The sequence below is a fragment of the Chaetura pelagica genome, unplaced genomic scaffold, assembly GCF_000747805.2.
Source record: "Chaetura pelagica isolate M959 unplaced genomic scaffold, ChaPel_1.0 scaffold135, whole genome shotgun sequence".
Lineage (NCBI taxonomy): Eukaryota > Metazoa > Chordata > Aves > Apodiformes > Apodidae > Chaetura > Chaetura pelagica.
The window spans coordinates 1,646,640-1,668,154 of record NW_009953649.1 but is presented as its reverse complement, the minus strand read 5'-3'; the positions used below and the strand labels follow the sequence as shown (position 1 = coordinate 1,668,154).

General features: G+C 39.8%; 1 protein-coding gene across 1 annotated transcript in view; it reads left to right on the top strand.

Annotated features, from left to right (window-relative positions):
* The window catches only part of PLEKHG1 (pleckstrin homology domain containing, family G (with RhoGef domain) member 1), a 46,716-nt gene that overhangs the window by 8,928 nt on the left and 16,273 nt on the right, over positions 1-21,515 (top strand). The window contains exons 2-4 of the mRNA XM_009999967.1: positions 7,878-7,978; positions 12,969-13,038; positions 20,993-21,039. Of these exons, the coding sequence (XP_009998269.1) occupies positions 7,878-7,978; positions 12,969-13,038; positions 20,993-21,039 (218 nt within the window). The remainder of the gene's footprint in view (positions 1-7,877; positions 7,979-12,968; positions 13,039-20,992; positions 21,040-21,515) is intronic.

The following is a 21,515-nucleotide window of genomic DNA, read 5'->3' as shown; positions in this document are numbered from 1 at the left end:
CTCTGTCCCTTCTTGTGTTTTAAAATAAACATTTCTCTTCTGGAATGTCTCCTTTAACTTGTAAGCATATTAAGATCTCTTTTAAAAAACATTAACATTAATTTGTCTTACAAATTGGAGAAAGTTTATTTAACATGGGAAGGGTCTACAGCATAAATCTCAGGTTCATTTCCAGAGTGATTCAGATATTCAGAGGCTAGATATGCTGTAATAAATCTCTGTGCTTTGCTTGACTATGGTTCAGTGAGGTTGCAATCAGGCCAACTAAGCTGTGTTGTGAGAATTAGTTTATACATGTTCTGATGAACATTGAGATTTATTTTCTTTTATATCTATAATTATGAAATGTTTTCACCTGGTACTTTTTAAAAAAACACTAGGTAATTGAATGATGATGATTGTCAAGCCTCAGTTGCAGCCTTAGATTTAGAAATCTTCAGAGCACTTACTTCATCTGCATAGCGATCTCAAACAAATTGACATCCTGATTACTGTTCAATATTTTAATTTGACTTTCCTCATTATTGTAGCTTGTTTCATCTTTACTTTAGAAAGTTGGCAAGATGGGTGCCTCTCATAGTTCTTTAATGAAATGCCAGTAGACTACTGGTAGCATTGGTTATTGTTCCATGATCTCCATCCACTCTCTGAACCTGCCTCTGACTGTACCTCTGAGCAGAGATTCTGAGTGCCAGCTTCTGGGAGATGTTCTGTAGCTGCGATGTAGCAATGGGTTCTGGCTGATATCTGAAAGTAAATGTGGAATGTGGTTTTAATCCAGCAGGTTACAACTTCAGTAGTGTAGTGTGCTGTAGTTTCCAGCTGGGGTTACATGAGAGTTTTCATTTCCCAGTGATTTACCTATATTGTTTTTACAGATGATGGACACTTTAGGAGACTTGGCTGTGTACAATCCATGAATCCCATTTTCAGTTTATGAGTACTTTTAGTACATCTCTGTCAAATTACAGTTTGATGTAACTGACAGCCTGCCTTTCAAGGTGTCTTTTTAAGACAGGAGATTTTAACATGGAATTCCTGGAGTTGAATGGGGGAATATTCTTGAAATTTGTGTTTCAATAGAGCAGAAATTCACTTTAGCAAAGAAGGCAAAATCCATGAAAGCAGTCCATCCAAGCAGGCTGGCAGTTCAATGCTGGGTCAGCTGGTGGCAGGTTTTGACCCTTTAGAGAGCTTCCTAAATACAGTGTTCCTTCTAAAATGGCTCATGGGACAAAGACAACACAAGAGGAAAGCAGGCACTGGGGAAAAAGAAAGGACATAAACCCCTTCACTGGTGGAGCAGGTATTGTAGGACATGTAGCTCCTTCCACTCCAGTGGAGGAGGGAGCTGTGGGGCAGTGCTGGAAGCTGACATGGGCATCCTCAGACACAGGGCCAGGTGTGCAGAGCCAGCTTTAGAGGCTCTAAACTGGTGAGAGGTGAGAGGGAACCCATGGCTGCAGAAAGCAACGCTGCTACACCCCAGCTGTGCAGAGTGGCGAGGCTGTTGTCCTAGCACAAGGACTCTGGATGAACAGCCTAGGGAGTGTTGAGGGGCCTCTCACTGAGGAGGTTTTCCAGGGCAAATGCTTCATTTTGGTTCCTGGGACTACCTGAGGTCTGACAACTTGTCCTGTGACAAGATCTTCTGGCTGTTACGTTGTTGACATTGAGGTGCCCTAGAAATTTCTGACTTTTTATAAAACCTCACCTATGCTATGCAGGCACAGCTGTTGAAAGACAGCCGAAACCAAAGAAAGCATGTGTTTTAGAGGTGCAAGGCATCGTGTTAGGACTCAGGAATTCTTCAGTGCTAATTTTGTCTCATACATATACTCTGTGGCTTTCCATGCGTGTGAGTGAACCCAGAGGGACCTACTAGAGGTCACACTGCTTCCAGTCTTTAGGATCTGTAGATGGGGCAGTGTTTTAACGTATATAATATACATGAGGAAGTAATGTTGATTATAGAAAATCTGTCACTCAGGAATAGCTACATGAAAAACTTTTTTTTTTTTTTCTTCTCCTCTGTAGGTAAAATTTAAGTTAATAGTGGTGACTTTAACTTATTTGCAGAACCCTAGCTGTGGAAAGGGTAGGGAGAAATCTGTCAGATCACCTTACTCTGCAATGTTAAACAGTGGAAAGAAAACTTAAACGTGCTTCTCTATTTTTAGTCTTTCTTCATACCATGTTCTCACAAGTGCTCTTGCTATCAACCTTTGCCCTTCCTACATGCAGTCAGCAAAGTATCATCTTACTGTATCACGCCTGCTTTATTGCTGTTATCCATAGCACTGCATGTGTAAATAGGGTAGTTCTGAGGAAGCTGGTCATAAACACAGGTGAGTGCAGTGAGTCTTCCTCCACCACCTCCTCCCAGGGCCTGGGAACCGAACTGATGCCAGCAAGGTGGCCTCCAGTCTGTTCAGAGACTCTTCTGCACAGACATCAGAGAGGAACAATACCAATCACAAGCAGCATCTAGTAGCAGACTGTGTAAAGCACAGGGATTTCTTTGGCCTTTCTCATTTGGAGGCTCACTGACTATCAGTGGTGGAAAGTGTTCTCCTTGCTCTTCTCCCTTGCTGACAGGGTCAGTGGTCTGCAAGCACATAGGTGGGTGATTCAGAGCCCGCCTGCAAGGCCCAACAGGCCTGTTTGCCATGAGGACAGAGCTTTGCTAGCACTGACAAGCAGCAGAAAAAGGGGATAGGAAGTGCATGTGGGAGCTTTCTGCTGCAGTTGGTGAAGTGAGCAGAGGAAGCTGCATCTCCAAGCTTGTGTTGTCCTCAGAAAGACCCTGACTTTGGCTGTCAGTGGGTGGTAGGGCTCTGCTGTGCATAGCCCTGGACCCGTGTGGATCTTTCAGACTGCTTTGCCTGATGTGAGGGGTTTCTGGCTTTAGATGTCTTTAAAAAAATCCCCACTGAATATCACTCCTCACCTGCCCCATTTTCCACTAAATGTAGAAAGTGGAAAGATATGCTTGCTTAAACAAAGAATTCCCTTATTTATTTAAGTTTCTAGGTTTGCATGTAGAAGAGCTATAATGCAGTGCAAGCATTTTTTGAGGTTTGATCAATAATGTGTAACATCTATAGCAGAATAAAATATGATTTTTATTTTTATGGCACTCAGACTCATCCACAGTTAAAAATATGTTCAATATTTAAGTGTGAGTATATAGCTGTATTAGCCTGCTGTATGACAACATGATTGTGTTACTTACAGCCTGGGTTAGTGGTTGTGTTTCTTACAAAGATAATTATGTGTTTTAAGGAGAAATCCTGATAAAAAGGTTTGATATGGGAAGGAGATGGATTTGATTTAGGTCTCAAGTCAGTCTTTGGACACATATCGCCAAAGGAACCAGAACAAGAAGGCCAAGTATGTTTGGTTTAAAACTGCACCTTTGCTTTGCAAGGTACAACTATACCTTAAATAATTGAAGAGCTTCAATGAGCTTCTCTGACCAGAATTTAGCATCCTTGGTCACCTGTTGTTGATATTATGCTATTTTTTGTCCCACAAGGCATTCAGGGTGTGTTGCTGTACATGCTAGATAAATGCATAAATAAAATAAATTAAAATTTAAAAAAAAATAGGAGAAAAAGAAATTATTCTTGTTTTATTTAAGGCAGTGTGGCTTTTGCCCATTTTTTTAGCATTACCATGTCAACACTGACATTAATATTGCTAATTTAATGTGTAATTATAACATTGCCTCATTAATGACTGATTTATTTATTTATTATTGTTCAGCCTGTAGTCTGTTTTTAAAGCTAAGTGTGTGCCTGTTTTCAAAGTAAAACCTACGTGGCTGGATTAAAATATTTCACTAATTTGTGTTTAGTTTCTAAACTTTGGTCATGGAAAAATTAGTTTGATCAATATGTGAAGATATTTTTTTCTCATTTTACTCTTTTCTTGACAGTTTTCTCTCATTTCCAATTCAAATATTTTATTTTTTTATTTTTTTTTAGTCTCTGAGGTTAATTTTGTCATAATTTTGTTCCTCTAGAGATATTCCTTGTATGATTATGCAGGGGGGCATAGTAGTCAGGATATGCAGCTTCTAACAGACATTCCTTCTGATGGACTCAGTGTGATGAAAGACAAATGGGGAGAATGTCAAACCCATTGAGGAAGGCAAGGCAGTCTGGCAAGACTCTTCTAGTTTTTGGAGAGCTTCAGAAAATAGAGTGGAAAAATTGTGCAATTTCATTAGAGCAAACCTTGCTCCTTAAATCAATCCAAGGAGACTGGCATTTGTAGGGTTTTTTTCTCCTATAAAGTAAGCAAAATGTTTTTGCCATAATTGCAGAGAAGCAATAAAAGGCTGGTGAAGGCAAAGGTTGTAAACAAATCATTCAGTGCCGACAGAGGGTCCGTAGATGCTGACAAGAAACAAATAAAGTGAATAAGGCCGGTACTCTGTTCTGATAAATTTCATTGATTTCTGCACCATGTCATTATGGTTGCAGCCTGCCCTGTTATCTTGTGGCTGCAAACCTTTCATTATGGCTTCAGATGATAACAGCTGTTAGTATGCTGGAGGAGGCTGCTGTGACTACCATGGGGGTAAAGTACCATTTACTCAGAAACAATTAGTAAAAACCCTGTGGCTGGGTAGCTTTGATCTGCTTGTGGTGGTGTCCTTGCAGAGGACATTATATGTCAATACTGTATCTGTTTTCTGGATGAGTTCCTGAAGCCTTTATGAGAGCACACGGGCTCTGTTAAGCAGTATAACCAGAAGGGTCCCGCTTGCTGTGTCGGAGCGAGCACTGTGCTGCTGTGTTGAGCATGGATTTCATCAGACCACTGTGTAAAGAGTGTCCAGTGTCTACCTCTTTCACGTAAGCATGGATATCTGAAGCTTTTTGCTGCTTTGAGTACCCTTAGCTGGACGTGAGCCACCAATGTGCAATTGCGGCTCAGAAGGCCAACTGCATCCTGCACTGCATCAAAAGAAGTGTGGCCAGCACATGAAGAGAGGTGATTCTACGCCTCTGCTCTGCCCTGGTTGAGACCTCACCTGGAGTACTGCATCCAGCTCTGGTGCTTCCAGCACAAGAAAGATGTGGACCTGTTGGAGTGTGTCCAGAGAAAATCCACAAAAATTATCTGAGGGTTGGAGCACCTCTCTTATGAGGACAGGTTGAGGGAGTTGGGGTTGTTCAGCCTGAAGAAGAGAAGACTCCAGGGGGATGTTATAGCAACCTGCCAATGCCTGAAAGGGGCCTGTAAGAAGGCTGGGGAAGAGTTGTTTCCAAGGCCATGTAACAATAGGACAAGGGGTAATGGTTTCAAGCTAGAGAATGGTAGATTTAGGTTGGACATTAGGAAAAAGTTATTTAATATGAGGGTGGTGGATCACTGGAACAGGTTACTTAGGGAGGTGGTGGGGACCCCATCCCTGGAGACATTAAAGGTTAGGCTTGATGGGGCTCTGAGCAATCTGTTCTAGTGTGAGATGTTCCTGCTTACTGTAGGAAGGGTTGGACTAGATGACCTTTAGAGGTCCTTTTTAACCCAAGACATTCTATGATTTTACTGCTAGTGCCACATCAAGCAGTTCGTGTCTAGCTCAGGTGTCTGCTTATACATGTCACAGCAGTGTGAACATGTCTGTAGCTGTCAGACTTGCACAAGCCTCAAGTTAGCAATATTAAACAAAAATAGAAAGCAAAAACATGAAAGCAGTCCTAAATTCTATATGATTTCCTAACGGCATGAGGTGAGATAAAAGGAACCTCAGAATCCCAAGCATTTTAAGCAAATAATAATCTTCCTGTACTCTAGGCAAGCACAAATCCAGCCATTAATTTCTGGTTTGTTTCTGATCTGATCTTGGGAGGAGAAGGGGGCCTGAAGCACAGTCTCAAGGAACTTTTAGCAAAAAAAGTGAGCACAAGCTCTGGATGTGTGGTATAACCTGATACTGGCACATGCTACGGGAATGCTGGAGAACTGCCAAAGCACCTGCAGGCTGCTGCTTGGCAGGAGCATTAGAAAGTACTTCATTCCCTCTTTCTTACTAAGAGTTGATAAAAGACTGAAAAGAGTATATGTATCTGCAGGAAAATTGGGATAAGAGGACAAAAGGAGCACAAACCAGGTCATGGTTGTAACACTGTTTACAATACTGAAAATAACTGTGGACTGTTTGTTATTTTGAAGAAACCCAAGCTCCAACTATGCTGACATGAATGAATTTGAAAGGAATTCCTTTTTATTAAATAGGTTTCGCTGTATGAAGTTGCTTGTTTTAAGATTTCCATTCCTCTGCAACCCACCCTGTCATACCAGCTGGGGCTACTGCAGTGTTCCTGCAGGGCTAAAAATGTTTTCAGAGGACCACAGTTAAACTGGAGCTTTTCTGTTATTCATTTTTCTATGCAGATTTGTATTGTTTGCTGTTGGCCTGCCCACTGCTAATTGTTGCTCTTCTTCTAGGTTGCCTTGAAATAAGCTTGCTTGCTTTCCCTTGGCAAAAAATACTGAGTTTTGTGGGTGATGGAAGAGTGTGGTTTATTGAGCATTAGGATAGGGGGAGGGGACAAGGAAGCCTACTGGTATTTAAACCTGAGTTTTGGTTACACCCATTACTTTGTTACTTTGCTGTCACTCTTTCAGTAGAAAAGAATGAGACGGAGGCCTGAGCACTGCTGTAAGTCTTAACCTTCCTTAGAAGGGCATCTAAAAGCCAGAAGTCAGATCCATGGTTGATCCAAACCCTTTGTCTTCAGCAGGTTTTACACAGTAAATAAATCTTGGCCGATATATGCGTTCTGTAATACTTTTTTCTTTACGACTCTGGAATGCAGTTACATCTTAGACGTTTTCATGGTCTTGTTTTGTTTTACAGGGCTCCTTCCTTGCAGCACTGTGGAATGCTGTGTTGCTTTTGGGAGGCTGCCACACCATGTTGTCTAGCTCCAGGCTAAGGGATTTTATTTATTTTTATTTTGCATTGTTTCAGCTGTTTTCACTTTTACTTTATTTCCATCCTCCAGCAGAATTTCTCCCTGAATGTGGCAGCACATTGGCTTTCTTGATCTAAGAGTTGTAGTTAGTTAAGTAGCCTGCTGGATTTTGTTTGCCCCTAACTGAGAAATTTTAATACTGTAGCAGCAACAGAATGAAAGGTGACACTTTGGGAGCTAAGCTGTTACTAAAGTGAGGGAAGAGATGGGAAAGTTGTTCTCCCAGAACATTGCTGATCTGAGCTTTTTCTAGCTCTCCTGTTCCTCCTATTTTATTTAAGTCCCTGGATGAGGCACTATCACTATTGTAAATGCAAAAGGAGATCTTTGCTAGGGTATATGGCAACGTAACTGTATGTGTGGTTAAATTGTACGCACCGTTATGCATTGAGATCTGTCTTCTACAAATGTTGTGTTGTTTTCTTAATTATCATTTAAAAATAAAATTTTCTTTGAGTTACTTTTCTGAGTCTGTTACTTGTATGCATTCTGCTCTTCCTTATATAGGTTTTCTGTTACTAAGACTGCCTTAAATGACATTCCTCATCTCTTATTTTTACTTTTTTTTTTTTTTTTAGCCAGTTAAATGATTGGTTAAACTGTCCTTGTGAATGAAATCTGAATACATTTTTGTATCAGTAGCAAGCGAAATTTTGGCTGTCCTGTCTAAGGGCTCTAACTCAGCGTTCAGTCTTTCGTTATTTTCTTGGTTTCAATAAACAGATAAGTACTGTTACCTTTCATAATAGAGTGACTGTTCACAGAGAGGCTAAGGTGAAACTAGTATGAAGAGGCTCATCTTGTACAGTAAAAACATAGCTCCATTTACTGATCTGGAAAAGGACGAAGTGTCTGAAGGCCTTCTTCTTGTTTCTCTTGTAGGATTACCTTGACTGTATCACTGACCAGACCAAGCTCTCCCTGGGGACAGAAGAACGATCAGCCTTGTTTGGAAACATACGGGATATCTACCGTTTCAACAGGTAAATTTGTATTTAACTAAATGAAAACAGTTCAGTAGCCTGTGCTAATGGGGAGGGAGCAAGCCAAGCAAAAACTCTTTTATTGCTTCAATACAGCCAAGATTTGTAAATTGAGAAATGGTCTATTTTTGATTCCCAGCAGCAATTTTTACTGAGATCAGAATGTTTTTAGCTGTTTATTTTCTGAATCAAATATTGCCTTAATTTTTTTGTTTTTGTTTTTGTGCTGGGCATTTCCTTTAATTTAAGCCTAACCCACTCTGTGCTCTAACTGAGCCTAATGCAGAATCACTGTAAATTAAATTCTTGCCTTACTGAAGTGAAGCTATTTTATTCCTTCTGTATTGTGTCCTTTTGTGTACTGATCTAAGTCATTCAGATCTGGCTTTTATAGCATTTTATACTGCTAGGAACTCTCTGAATTGATTTCTCAAAACTGTTCAAATATCCTTCCTTTTATTGAAAGCTTCTGTTCAGTATCTGTACAACCTTCTCTAAAACTCCACAGATGGCATTCTAGTGTACACTGAGAGCCTGAAATAAGTTTTCTTGCTCGTGTATCTAGTGCCACATTGTGTGGGATCTGCAGTATCTGCAGTTTTAGAAGCATGCTGCTGTTGCTTTTGTCGGAATCCTCCGTTAATGTAAAATAATTTGTTTACTCAGCATTTAAAGAAAACCTGAATATAGAAATGTATAAGCCTGAAGTTCCCACATCTTTTACATCCCATTATTCCTGTAAAAGCTCTCTTTGTTATAGCTGACAAAACATCTCCCAAACTACTGTGTTCTTTGAAGAACAGATAATTTAATTGAATCAAAAGAGGATTCTGAAGTAGAGGGCTAGTGTCAAAGGTCGTCTTCAGTGCTTTTCCGTCATCATGGGAAGATACTTTAAAGTGCTTCACCCGCTGGGATTGCAGTTCCGTATCAGAGGGGAGAGTGGGGATGGATCTGTTCCGAATTTTTGGACAAAGATGGAATATAAACTCTTCCTGCAGCTTAAAACAGCTACTGCAGAGTAATGGAAATACACTTAACTAGAAAGCAGCTGTGTCCTGCTTCAGCTATAACAGCCGACTTGACTGAATGTTGAACATTATAGAAAATACATAGTGGTAGCCTGATTATCTGTTTTAGAGCCATGAGACAATGATTGTGAGCTTAGAGCTTTCCAGTGATTACAGGATGGGAGGAAAAAGCAAAACAAACAAAGCAGTCCTGGCCATTATATTTTCTGATTCTTCAAAAGCTGGAGAAATTACAGACTTGGTAGCTGAGACACATTGATACCAGCATCATTGCAGATATTACCTAATAATGTTGCTTCTGGGTCCTAAACATACACTAGAGTATTTAATTAATTTTTAGTATTGAAGAAGATCCATTTGGCAGTTCTGTGTTTGCATTTTCAGATGCTTTTTGTGACTATCATTTTATAGGCTTAGAATCACCTTGTTTTTCTAAACTTTGAGTTTGACCATTAATCAATGATCAAAGGCTTTTTAGTCATGTTTGGGGTTTTTTTGGACTTTGTATTGATCTGAGAAATTTCATTTCAGTAAATGGGAATTTCTCTCAGCTAAACTAATTACAGTTTTTAGGTATTGTATTAAATGGCAGAAATGATGGTTAGGATAGTAACTGCTAGTTCTGTGACTATGATCAGGTTTTGAAAAGCCAGTTCTTTAAGCAGAATCATTGAGTGTTTACTGGTCTGCTGGTTCTGCACTATCTCTTGGTAAAAGCTCCCTCACTAGTAATTTATTTATTCAGAAGGGGTGAGTGTTCTCTAAGTCAGCATTTGCTGCCTTTCGTCTCTGCCATCTCCTGTTGAGATGTTTCCAGTATCAGTTTAGCTAAAATTGCCCACCCAATACCGTGACTCAATGCTGAAATAGGAACTGCAGAGAAGTGTGCTTAAGTTTAGTACCAACACTCAGACAATCGTAGGAGAGGCCAAGCTGAAACCTCTGCTGCTGAGACAGATCATCCTGCATGGTCCTTCTCCATCCATGACTACTGAAGCACACAAATGCAGTGCAGGGCTGTTTTCTCCAACTGCCATACTCAGCAGTTCCTGTGCTCCGAGCTTCATGGTGACAAGAGTGGGCTTGTTGTCAGGAGGAGCCTTCATAAAACCTGTAAGAGGTCACCTTTAGTGGAAAAGCATTTTTTATGAGTGTGAAGGAATCAGTCTTGGCCACAGGGCTAAATTACTCTTGATTGTTTTTGGTATTTTGTTTTGTGTTTGGTTTGTGGTTTGGTTTTTTTTGTTGCTTTTTTTTTTTTTTTTTTTTTAATGAAAGTCTGAACTTCTCAGATGAATTTTTGAGAATGTTATATGGTGAAAGTAATCTGCCATGAAGACCAGATTCTGCCTGCTATGTCCATTTTTGTTTTGAATGCTGTGATCTGTGTGACATTGAAAGAATGAAGTTTTTCAGAAATACTGTCACTTTAGCATTTATGGCTAGACTGAAGAGTACTTGACATCAGCTGGTTTTTATTTTGTCATGGGTTCAAGACAAACCACGCTGTTTCCTTCCTGTGTCTTTCCATTCCTTCTATTCCACCAAAATTGCCTGTCTGTTGCCCTGTCATTACCATCTCTCATTCCAACTCAGATCAAAAAGGAGGAGAAAAATACTTTTCTCTTGCTTTAAAGTGGTGAATAAAATGAAGTGCCCTCCCTGAATTGTGTGCGCAAAAACGGTGATTATTTGCAGACCTTATGAATGTGTTTATCTCGCTCCCCTTGAGCTCTTGTAGTCAACAGCTTGATATTATCCCACACTTTGTCCTATGGAAAATCTTCAGCCACAGGAGAGGTGCAGTGTCTTCAAAATACTTCATACTCCAAAAAAATCGAAGCATCCTTAATCACATTGTAATGAGATATTTATTAATTTGAATTGAAAAGTTAATGGATGCACTGCATGAAAAATTGCTTACCTCTCTCATCCCCAAGGTGTGAGCATTAGCTTTTGATGGTGATTGTACAGATTCAAATTTTTCCAGCTGGTAGCTCCTCAAGCAGTACTTACAGTCTTAAATAGCACTGACACTTGCTTCAGTCTGAGTCTTGTTAGTGATTCAGCTGCAAGAGCAAGGAGTTCCTCTAATGGTGCTCCCCTGTGCTCCCTTCCTGCCTGGTGGTTGGCACAGGTGAGTTGCAGAGGTTGAAACCTGTGATGTCATCTGTGAACAGCATAAAACCTCTGGATAACCAGGTGAAGGGAACTAATGCTTTTCTCTGTTGCTTCTTCTGCCTCCTGCCACATACTTACAAGTAGCCTATAATAATAGCCCTGCTTTTTCAGGTCAGCTTGTTATTAGAGGGATTTATTTAAGTTTTTTAGGTTTCCTGGGCATGACAATTTTGTTATTTTTGCTGAGGCAGGCTGCTCTTACCAATCCCATTTTTACCAGCCAGGAGAGAGAGAGCAGTATAGGTAAAAAAAATCTTCAAAGCACAGCCCTTCCATTATGGGCATGTGCTGAAGATGCAAGCCACGAGCATATACACTGCACAAACTTGGATGCATTGCATGAATATCTAAAATCTTTAAATGTTGCATTACTATATCGTGTAGGAGAAAAAAAATGTGTTATTATAGGAGACCAGTAGGAATAATATAGTAATCAAGGTGCTATGTTCTCTAAGCCACCAGGAAAACATCTGCCTGCTGCACAGCAGGAACACAGTCATTATAACTGATGGTTATGGTCACTATTGCTACAGCTTCCTTCTTTTGCACTTACAAAGGAGGTTCACAAGTGTGGGGTATCAAGCAAGGGTAATTTTTATTTATTTTTTTTCCCATTTTGATTAAGGGAGAATTTGAGGTGTGGATGTTAAATTGTTGCTGTGCAGAGAGGCTTAGTGACCACTGAACCTAAGGTCTTTGTCTGTCTTTGTTCCTTGTGACTGATTGCTGATTTCTCCCTTCCTTCCTCCAGTAATTGGAGATGCAAAGAACAGGTCAGGAAACTTATCTGGTTTTCTCCTTTTCTTGCTTAGCAACTGCTATGCAAAACTCATTCAAGGAACCAGCTGTGAACTGGGAGGAAAGTAGCCCTGTATGGAAGATCATCTGATGGGGGAGGAAGAAAAGTGCTATCAGAGAACAATTTGTCAGAAAATTCAATTTCTTCTCTCATCAAGGAGAGACCTTTGAGGTTTTCTTCTGCTTGAATTATTTCTTTCACTGACTTGGCTTTCAAGAACTGAGTTTCATACAACCGTGAACATACTCCCTTATTCCTTTGCTCCTCATACAATGAATTCATTTCCTGCTTGGCATGTCAAAATTATGAAATCCTCCCAGTAAGGTATTATTTTTATGCATGTAGAATTTGTATATTCCCTTATAGAAAACTTCTTCCAGGCTAACCATATTTTTTCAGTGAAGAGACGCAGTAAAGGTAGAGAAATTTTCCTGAGTTGAGCTTATTACCATTCTTCTTGTATGTGTAATACATCCCTGGTTCTCATCGGTGTTTTTCAGACCAGCTCCTCATCTCCATCTATCACATAAAACTCAAAAAACACACAGGACAGGGCATGTGCTTCACTATCTTTTATATTTTGTTGGTTTTAAAGTGTGTTAGTTGAAATACAAGCTACTCAACTGTCTGACTACCCCACTATGAGTATCGTATAAGAGCTGTCAATATGAAGGAAGGGGCTGGACTTTTCTTAGGAGATCAGCATCCATCATCATTCTGATTAGTTGAATTTTTAAGTATGTGGGAATGCCATTTCCTTAGAGTTCTCTGCCTCCAAACAAAAAAACCCAGCAGCTATACATCTAATGGGAAGAGGGGCATCAAAGGGGTTCTTGTTTCCTTTAGGACTCCCTGTGTTGTCAAATGCTTTGTGCATCACTGCCATGAATGATGAAGTACTGTCTGGCTCTGAATATATAGGTGTGTCTATTCCAAGGTGTGCCATAATTGTCTTTCCTTTTCCTGTTCTTTGTTTTAGTGAACTTCTACAAGATTTGGAAAACTGTGAAAATGATCCTGTAGCTATAGCAGACTGTTTTGTTTCCAAGGTAAGTGGCTACAGCAGGAGTGCAACACATGTTGCAGGGTGATATGGGGGAATAACTAATGTATTAGCTTTTGAGACCTAATTCTGATAGCTTGTGTGACTGCAACGAAGAACAGTTAGCAAATCTATGGAAAGGGAAGGAATTTCTCTTCGTAGGTAGCAGGGATATGCGTCTGATTTGCATTTTTCAAAAATAGGAAAAAAGGTGTTGTTTTCTTCAGTAACTCTCTGTGAACTGGAGGAGCTGTTGATCTAGAGTTCATTTTTAGATATATGGGGGGTTTTTTACAGTATGACAGGAATTCTTTTTTTCCTCCTTTTTTAAAACAAATGATCAAGTGGTACGCTAGTTATGCCTTGACAGCTTTAAAAACAGCAAGAGATTACAATTTGGCTGTGTTTTTAGAAAAGGCAGTAACTGTAACATACTTGTGGCCATATCATGGAATCGTGGAATTGTCAGAGTTGGAAGGGATCTCTAGAGATCATCTAGTCCAAGGCCTCTGCTAAAGCAGGATCCCCTAGAGCACATCACACAGGAACGCATCCAGGTGAGTTTTACATATCTCCAGAGAAAGAGACTCCACAACCTCACTGGGCAGCCAGTTCCAGCGCTCTGTCACCCTCATAGTAAAGAAGTTTTTCCTCATATTTAAATGGAACTTCCTATGTTCCAGCTTGTGCCTGTTGCCCCTCGTCCTGTCACTGGGTACTACTGAGAAGAGCCTGGCTCCATCCTCCTTTCAACCATCCTTTAGTTACTTATAGGCATTAAATAAGGTCTCCTCTCAGCCTTCTCCAGGCTAAAAAGTCCCAGTTCTCTCAGCTTTTCCTCATAAGGGAGATGCTCCAAACCCCCAATCACCTTTGTTGCCCTGTATTGTTTTCTGAGATCCATTTTTTTCCTGAATCCAGCAGCCATGCCTTTAATTTTCTTTTTAAAGAGGATGGCCCAAAGTCTAGCCTTAAGATTAAAATCTCATTTTCTCTGAAATACTTCAAATATTCTGGGCACTGATCTGACATCTTTTTTCTGTTGGACAATACTGAGGCCAAAACTGTATGGAGATGAAGTTGTTAGGTGAAGGAGAAATACGGAGAACCAAAGTAGGTGTCCTTCATTGTAGGAAACCAAAAGAGCCAGTCAGGGAAGAGTGGCTGTAATAGGCAGGACAACAAGAGATTAAGTAATTTGGGCTACAGATTACTCTAGTTCATTGTAGATTTCACCAGAGGACCTATATATGCCCTGAATTTGTAGAGTCCAAATGTGTTAAGAAATAATGCCATCTTCATAGTATTTTGGGGGGAAGCTCAGCAAAGGAGGCGGCATGTAGTTGTTTAAATTTGGATAATACCTCTGTAGGTGTGTTTGCCTTTTTCTATAAAAAAACCCCCAAACAACAAAATCCCCACAAAAAACCAAGAAACCCAAAACACAACTACACAAATTAAAAGCCAAACCCTGTCTCATACTTTGTGCTTAACGCCAAGCATTGTCAGCGCCAAGCATTCAATGTGATAGGTCTAATACAAGGATTTAGGATTAGCTGGACCACCTTCTCATGGTGGTTCAGTAATTTGTTTATCACTGTTGTGACAAAAGGGATTTTATTGTAAAGGGGACTGATGATGCCATCTTAGTGCTGCTGTTTCACTGGATCAGTTGCTTGAGTTGGGTTTGAGAAAGTTGTTATTTATCTAGTAATTGATCTTTTGTAAGCACTGAGGGATCTTAGTGTTGGCACCACTACTACAAAAGTAGGATTTTTTTTTCCATCTTTCAGTGGGGTTTATGGCATGTTGTTATCACTCCAAATAGCCTATATTGAATTGAAGGAGAGAAACTGGGATAAGAGCAAGCACAAAGTCCTGCTTCTGGAACAGAATAACCCCATGTGCATGCTGGGTCTGGCTGACTAGGAAACAGATTAGCAAGAACAGATCTGGGGTGCTGGCAGAAAAGAAGTTGAGCATAAGTCAGCAGAGTATCCATGCAGTGAAAGCCAATTATGAGGCCTTCAGGACATAGATACCACAGTTTGGAGCTGGTAGATCTTTCTGATGTATTGCTTGCTTCTAGCTGGGACCGCTGGGACTGCTCCTGGCTGGGACAGGAAACCGAGGTGCTGCAAGTGATAATAGCAAGTCTGGGAAAAAGTTGCACTCTCATTCATATTGGCCAGCTGAAAGGAGTTTTCTGGTAGACTTTCTAGCCATTAGTCCCAAAATCCATCTGCATATCATTGCTTGTGCTTTTGTTCGTTTGTCAAATGTATTATTGGCAGGCAACTGCCTGATGGCTCAGAAATTGCTGGAGATTGCAATTCTAACAAGCATTTTTTAGCTTCATCCAGACAAGTGCAAACACTTAAAAGCAAAATCAAACAATACCAAAATACCCCACAGTTCTGGTTTTAGCCATGAAGATGTCATTACAGCAACTGCTGACTGTCTTAACAGACTCCAGTTGTCCATTCTTGGTTGCTTGTGTCTTCCTAGCATTGAGTAGTGGAAATAAAGATGCCTTTTTTGGCAGTACATGGCCCTTCAAGTATTATGGGACTGTGGCCATTTATTGTTTGATTGCTTGAAATCTGCTAGATCTTCACTGTGAGTTAAGCATGGGGATAATATCATGCTCAAGTCATACCTCACAGCTTTAGCTAATGGATGTAGCACTGCTGGAGCATCTTCAATGCTTCCAATGGAACTGTGCTTAGGTTACCTGAGCTCTGGCTTTAATGGCTATTTTTTTCACCCTACTGGTTCAGTTGTGAATAACGTGGTTGTTGGAATTTAAACGTATAATCAAGTTTTCACTGTTGGTGTTGTGATTACTTTTTTTTTGCATTTCATGAAGCTCAGTAACTGCATAAAGCAAACTATAGCCAGTTCTTTCTTCAGGATTCATGTGAAATGAGACAAAGGTTTGCATGTAGAATAGTTATGGTTAAAGTTACTCTGGAGTGTGTTGGAAGTAAAATGTTTGATATTTGTGAAAACATCTAGGGAGCTTAATTTTTTAAGTTCCAGTTTTGGACTGCATTTGATAGACTGTTTCTTTGAACTTCACTTTGTTATTTGGTTTTGCTCAATAAAACATTATACTTCCCTCACACAATCATACATCATTTCCTGTGTGTAACTTTTGTCCTTAAGTAGTAAACAGCCTTGCAGCTTTTACTTTTAAGGGAAATACTGTAAGGATTATCAAATCCCATTAGTGCACTTTGAATAAAACTCTTATTGAATCTTTATCTTAGCATTTGCTGTGATGAGTGCCCAAAGTAAATAGCTCCTAAAAAGGCAGCTTTTATTTGTTAACAGACTTCAGCAAGATGTAAGCTAGTGTAAGCTAGCCAGTAACATAAAACTCACTAACAGATAAAATAAAAATGCAAAACTGTGACTTTATATACATATTTAATAATAATCTACACCATTGTATTAGATCCCTCTGCTTCCAGATATTTAATTCATTAATAACTCACAGGAAAATAGTCACAAATGCAGAAAACCACACTTTTAAAAAACCTGCTGTCTAGTTATGAATTGCTGCCTTTACCTTTCTGCTCCAAGATGCAGATGGCATTTTTTTTAACAGAGTGGGATGGCTACTGCATGGAAAAAACCTGCCACTGAGGATAGCGATGTACTAGTTTAGTTTCTATCAGCTCTGGTCCTGCCTTTTTTAGATTAAGAACTGTATTAACTCTAGTACATTAAACATCTTGGAGACACTTTGCTGGTAACTGCAATTGCAGGCTGATAAAAGGGTTCCAGTGCAAGCTTAGCTATAGCTTAATTGTTCACATAAAAGATTGTAAGTTTTCTTGCCAACTCAGTCTTTCATTGTCATACTAATGATGCCAATGTTAATTAAAATACTGACTTCAGTATTCTACACGTTTACATTTAAGTGACTTGTTGTAAAGGAGAGTTTAATTCTGGCACGTTGCTCTACTCACTCAGCACCCCAGAAATCCAGAGCATATGTTTTCTGAAAGACATAGCAACAGCTTAACCAAAGGAAAAGGGAGAATTACTCTAATCTACCATCTCATTAATGAAGAGGGGATCCAGGCAATTGGCTTCAGTTTACGCTCTGACTCAGCTCATTTTCTCAGTCTCCATTTTCTTTTAAAATGCCTTTTATGGCTTTTAAAAAAGCACAGTGCACCAAGAGTTGAGAAAAGACTGGGGATGTAGCCACATGCTTGGCACTTCACTTTATGTGGAGGAGACATGCAGTGAATTAATTGAGCGGCAGGGGATAAGCTAAGTATAGCTGGGATCTGATTGTGCTTGGGTTGCTCTTGGGAGTGACTGGTCACTGTGGATGAACTTTCAGCTTGGGTCTCAGTTTCTGCACCTTCTACCACAATAGCTTTGGGACCCCAGGTTAAAAGTGATCTCTGGAGCGATTCCAGTCTCCCTGCAGAGATAATTTTAAAACTGGTTTGAAGACAGTTGAGGTGAATAAAGCATTTGAGCTGAGTAGGCTGAAGAATGTCCACAGAAATACTGATGAGCATAGCTGGCATTTCACTTACAGTGTGAAAGTATTGATAGAAATATATTCAATCTATCTTAGTCCTGGTTTTTCAGTTGCTTCTGAACATAGTTCACAGCATCTGCTTTAGCCTGCCTGGTTTGTACTCTGCTCCACTGCCAGTAAGAAAGGGCTTTCTCTGGGGAGTCTGCTGTGAAGCAGAGAAGACTGGATGGGTGTGCGAACTCAAAGTCCTTTCTTGGACCATGCAGAGGGGCTGGGTAACCATTCAGGCAGTGGGGGAACGGCCGTCCCCAGTGGTGTGCCTTCCCGGGGGCATGGAAGTGTCTCTCTGGGAAGGGGCTCTCCTGGACACTCCTCCAGTGTGCTCATGTGAATCCTGCTCATGCTCAGGCAGGGTGTGTGATGTTGATTCCCACTGGCTTTGTCACTCTGAATGCATATCAAGTCCCATTCTGGAGGAAAAATACACAAAATTGACTTTCTACTGGTTTTACGCTCATACAGCTCAATAAATGGAAGTGGTCTCAGTTAAACAAATAGCAAAGAGGATTTGAGGACTGGAACATCTCTCTTTTGAGGAAAGGTTAAAAGAGCTGGAATCTTTAGTCTGGAGAAGAGAAGGCTGAGGAGAAACCTTATTAATGCCTATAAATATCTAAAGGGCGAGCGTAAGGAGGATGGAGTCAGACTACTTTCAGTAGTGCCTAGGAATAGGAAAAGGGGCAATGAGCATAAACTGGAGCACAGGAAATTCCATCTGAACATGAGGGAAAACTTCTTCATGGTAAAGATGACAAAGCACTGGAACAGGCTGCCCGGAAGGGTTGTGGAGTCTCCTTCTCTGGAGATGTTCAAGTCCTGCCTGGATGCGTTCCTGTGTGATGTGCTCTAGGTGATCCAGCTTTAGCAGGGGAGTTGGACTAGGTGATCTCTAGAGATCCCTTCCGACAATGACAATTCTGTGATTCTGTGAAAAGTGCTCTCTTGTTTTATATGATTGTTTTATATGATGAAATGAGCTCTGGTACAACAAATTGAGTACACATGTAAAGGCAGTATGAAATTTGGTATTGTGTCTGTTCAGAAAGCAGGGATGATTGTGAAATCATTGTTAAAGTTTTCAGAGGTGTTGAAGGCTTGAGAAACTACCTTTTTTTTTAACACAAGTTAATAGCTAGACAAAAATTATTCTAAACCCAAAAATCCTATTGACATTAATTTTGACTTGTGTAAAAAACAAACCCAAAAACCAAAACAAAGAGGGAGAGTGTGGAAAGGCTCCTGGGGATTTCAGACTTGCTTTTGATTTTGTGGGGAATGTGCACTCAGTCCACTCTGAAACCCTGAATTGTTAGGCCTTGTTTGTTTTACAGCTAATGCTTTAATTTGTTAAAATTTCACAACAAAAAATATTTTCCTTTTTGTTTGAAAAGCAGAGCAATCTTGTGACTATGAGCAGAATACATATATATTAAATACATTGACATGAATGTTCTGCACTGTGCTTATGAAATAGGTCCGTATATTGCATTATTCTGTGTTTTAGCTATGGGAATATACAATATATACCAAAAGCTCCTAAATGAAAAACTTGTATTAATATATGTATATATAAAATAAATCACCTTTTTTCATCATACTGAATTTCATCCTAATGCTCTCTCTTAAGCTGACTCATTGCAACTGCCAGCTATTTTAGGAGTGATTGCTGTAGAAAATTACAGTGTCATGTCTGCAGTTCTCTGGTATTGGTTAATTCCTAATTCTGAGCAGAGAGGGCTTGCAGCTGTGGCCAGAAGTCCCAAGTTTAGACATGAGTAGTCTGTGACACAAGCTTGCTGTCTTTGGGTAGGGACATGAGGCGTATGTCTTGCTACTGTAAAAACTAGCTGTGACAGCAAAATTAGTCCAAGCATCAAAAATCAAGCTAAATTGTTTAACTGTATTTGTATCAAGACTACATTTAGTTGGTTGGTTGGTTCCTATGCGAAGAGCATTTTAGTAAACTTGCAACCCACTAATGAGTCAATGAGGGTTGCAGTCCTCTAGAGAGAAACACCAGAAGTTTGCTTGAGTTATTTCTTTTTTATGGAACAGTTAACACTGAAATTCAGTATGAAGCACTGAAATGAATTGCAGTGGCTTGTACTTGTGTAGAGTAATACCTGACTTTATACAGGGTCCTTATGAGTCACCACTCCCTAGAAAAATGAATGGCACCATCTGCTTTACCCCTGTGAGAGGGGAAAGGGAGCAGTACTGTTAGAAATGGGGAAGAGTACTGCCTGAGCCAGCTCTTTCTGATGAATAGCCAAAAAACCCTCCAACAATGAGAAACAAATGCCACAGTCTGCATCAGCCCTCTCCCCAGGTCGTGCTGCTCTTCAGAGTGCTATTGACTTCTGTGAAAGCAGATACTTGGTCTTGCCATTCACCAACAACTACCCCTTGCAGAGCACAGCTATTGTGTGTAGAATGCTAGAGTTCTTCTGAAGATGCTTCAAGTGGAAATTGGGATCTTGTTTACTATAAAAAAAATTGCTTTTTATTGGTCTAAGGCTCAGAAAAGAAGTAGTAACTTTGCAGTTCTGCAGTGCTTTCTTAGTCTTTAGGACTCCAACAAGCTGCAGAAATGCCATCTTACTTGGCATAGAAGTCGATCGGCAGATGTGAGTTTAAAGGACATGGGAATGTTTCTGACAACCTGTTCTTGCATAGAGTTAGCTTGCATGATTATGAAAAAAATTTTAATCCAAGGAGGAAAGAAATGAAACTCAGGCTTTGGCTCTGAGAATCTTGTCAACATTGATGTGGATAATTTTACTATAACAGGCAAGTGTGGAAACCCACCTAAATCTAGTTACAACTTGTATGGGTAATAACTGTCTGCTTTCACAGTCATAATTTACTTTTTTTAAAAAAATCTCTTTCGAGGCTTCTAATTTTCACTTAGTGCTGAAATGTGGAAGTATTTATAGTTGTTTTTAAAATCTTCCACTGAACATAACCTGCAAAATGTACTTCTCCCCATAAGCAGGTGTGTGCATTAGCATACACAAAACTAGGTATGTACAATTAAATTGTTTGAAGGTGGGGCTGTGTTGGTGATTTGAGGTTTTCTTTTATCGTGGGTTTTTTTTTTTTTAAGATGCATAGATTGTCACAAAGGATCTTGGAGGCTCTATTGCAAAGCTGCTTGCTTTTAAAACTCTGTGTAGGTTTTCTTGCTTTTTCTTTCAAGTAAAGGGGAAATCTCCGAAAGAAGGAAAAATGCAATTCAGTTAGTAGGTCTGTGGCAGTGTTAGGTCTATCAGAGTGAATTAATTGATCAGGAACTGGAGGAGGCATTGTCTTGATGTCATCATCTTTATCTTGCACGTGTTAGCTGCTAGTGTGGCAAAACCTGAATGTATGTAAACCTTTTCTCCCCATGCAGAGTGAAGATTTCCACATATATACACAGTACTGCACCAACTACCCAAGGTAGGGATCCTGGGTTCCCTTTGTTTGTTTGTCTCTTCACCTGCCTATGTAATGCAAGTTACAATCTATACCAAAAATTTTACCCTTTCCCTTCTCACAGTTGGAGTGACAGTAAAGGAATTTACCTTTTTTTTTTTTTTTTTTTTAAAAATATATATATTTAAAAAATCATAATCTGAAACTTTATTCTGGCTACTCTTGTCTTTCTTTGTCATTAATTGTCCTTTAGAAAATTATGGTCTTATTCTGCATTGCTCAAAATACATGATTCCCACTAAGAATGGTTGCATGTCAAAGGAAAATACAACTGAATTCACAGCATATCTTAAAACAAAACAAAACAAAACCAACATACAACAAAAAATCCCCCTCATCCCCAGCAGTGATTTGATTAGGAGCCTGCTGTCCCCTTTTACAAGGGAAGAAAGTAACAATTCCTGACTTTGCCTACAGACTTACAGTGATGCCATGTCTTA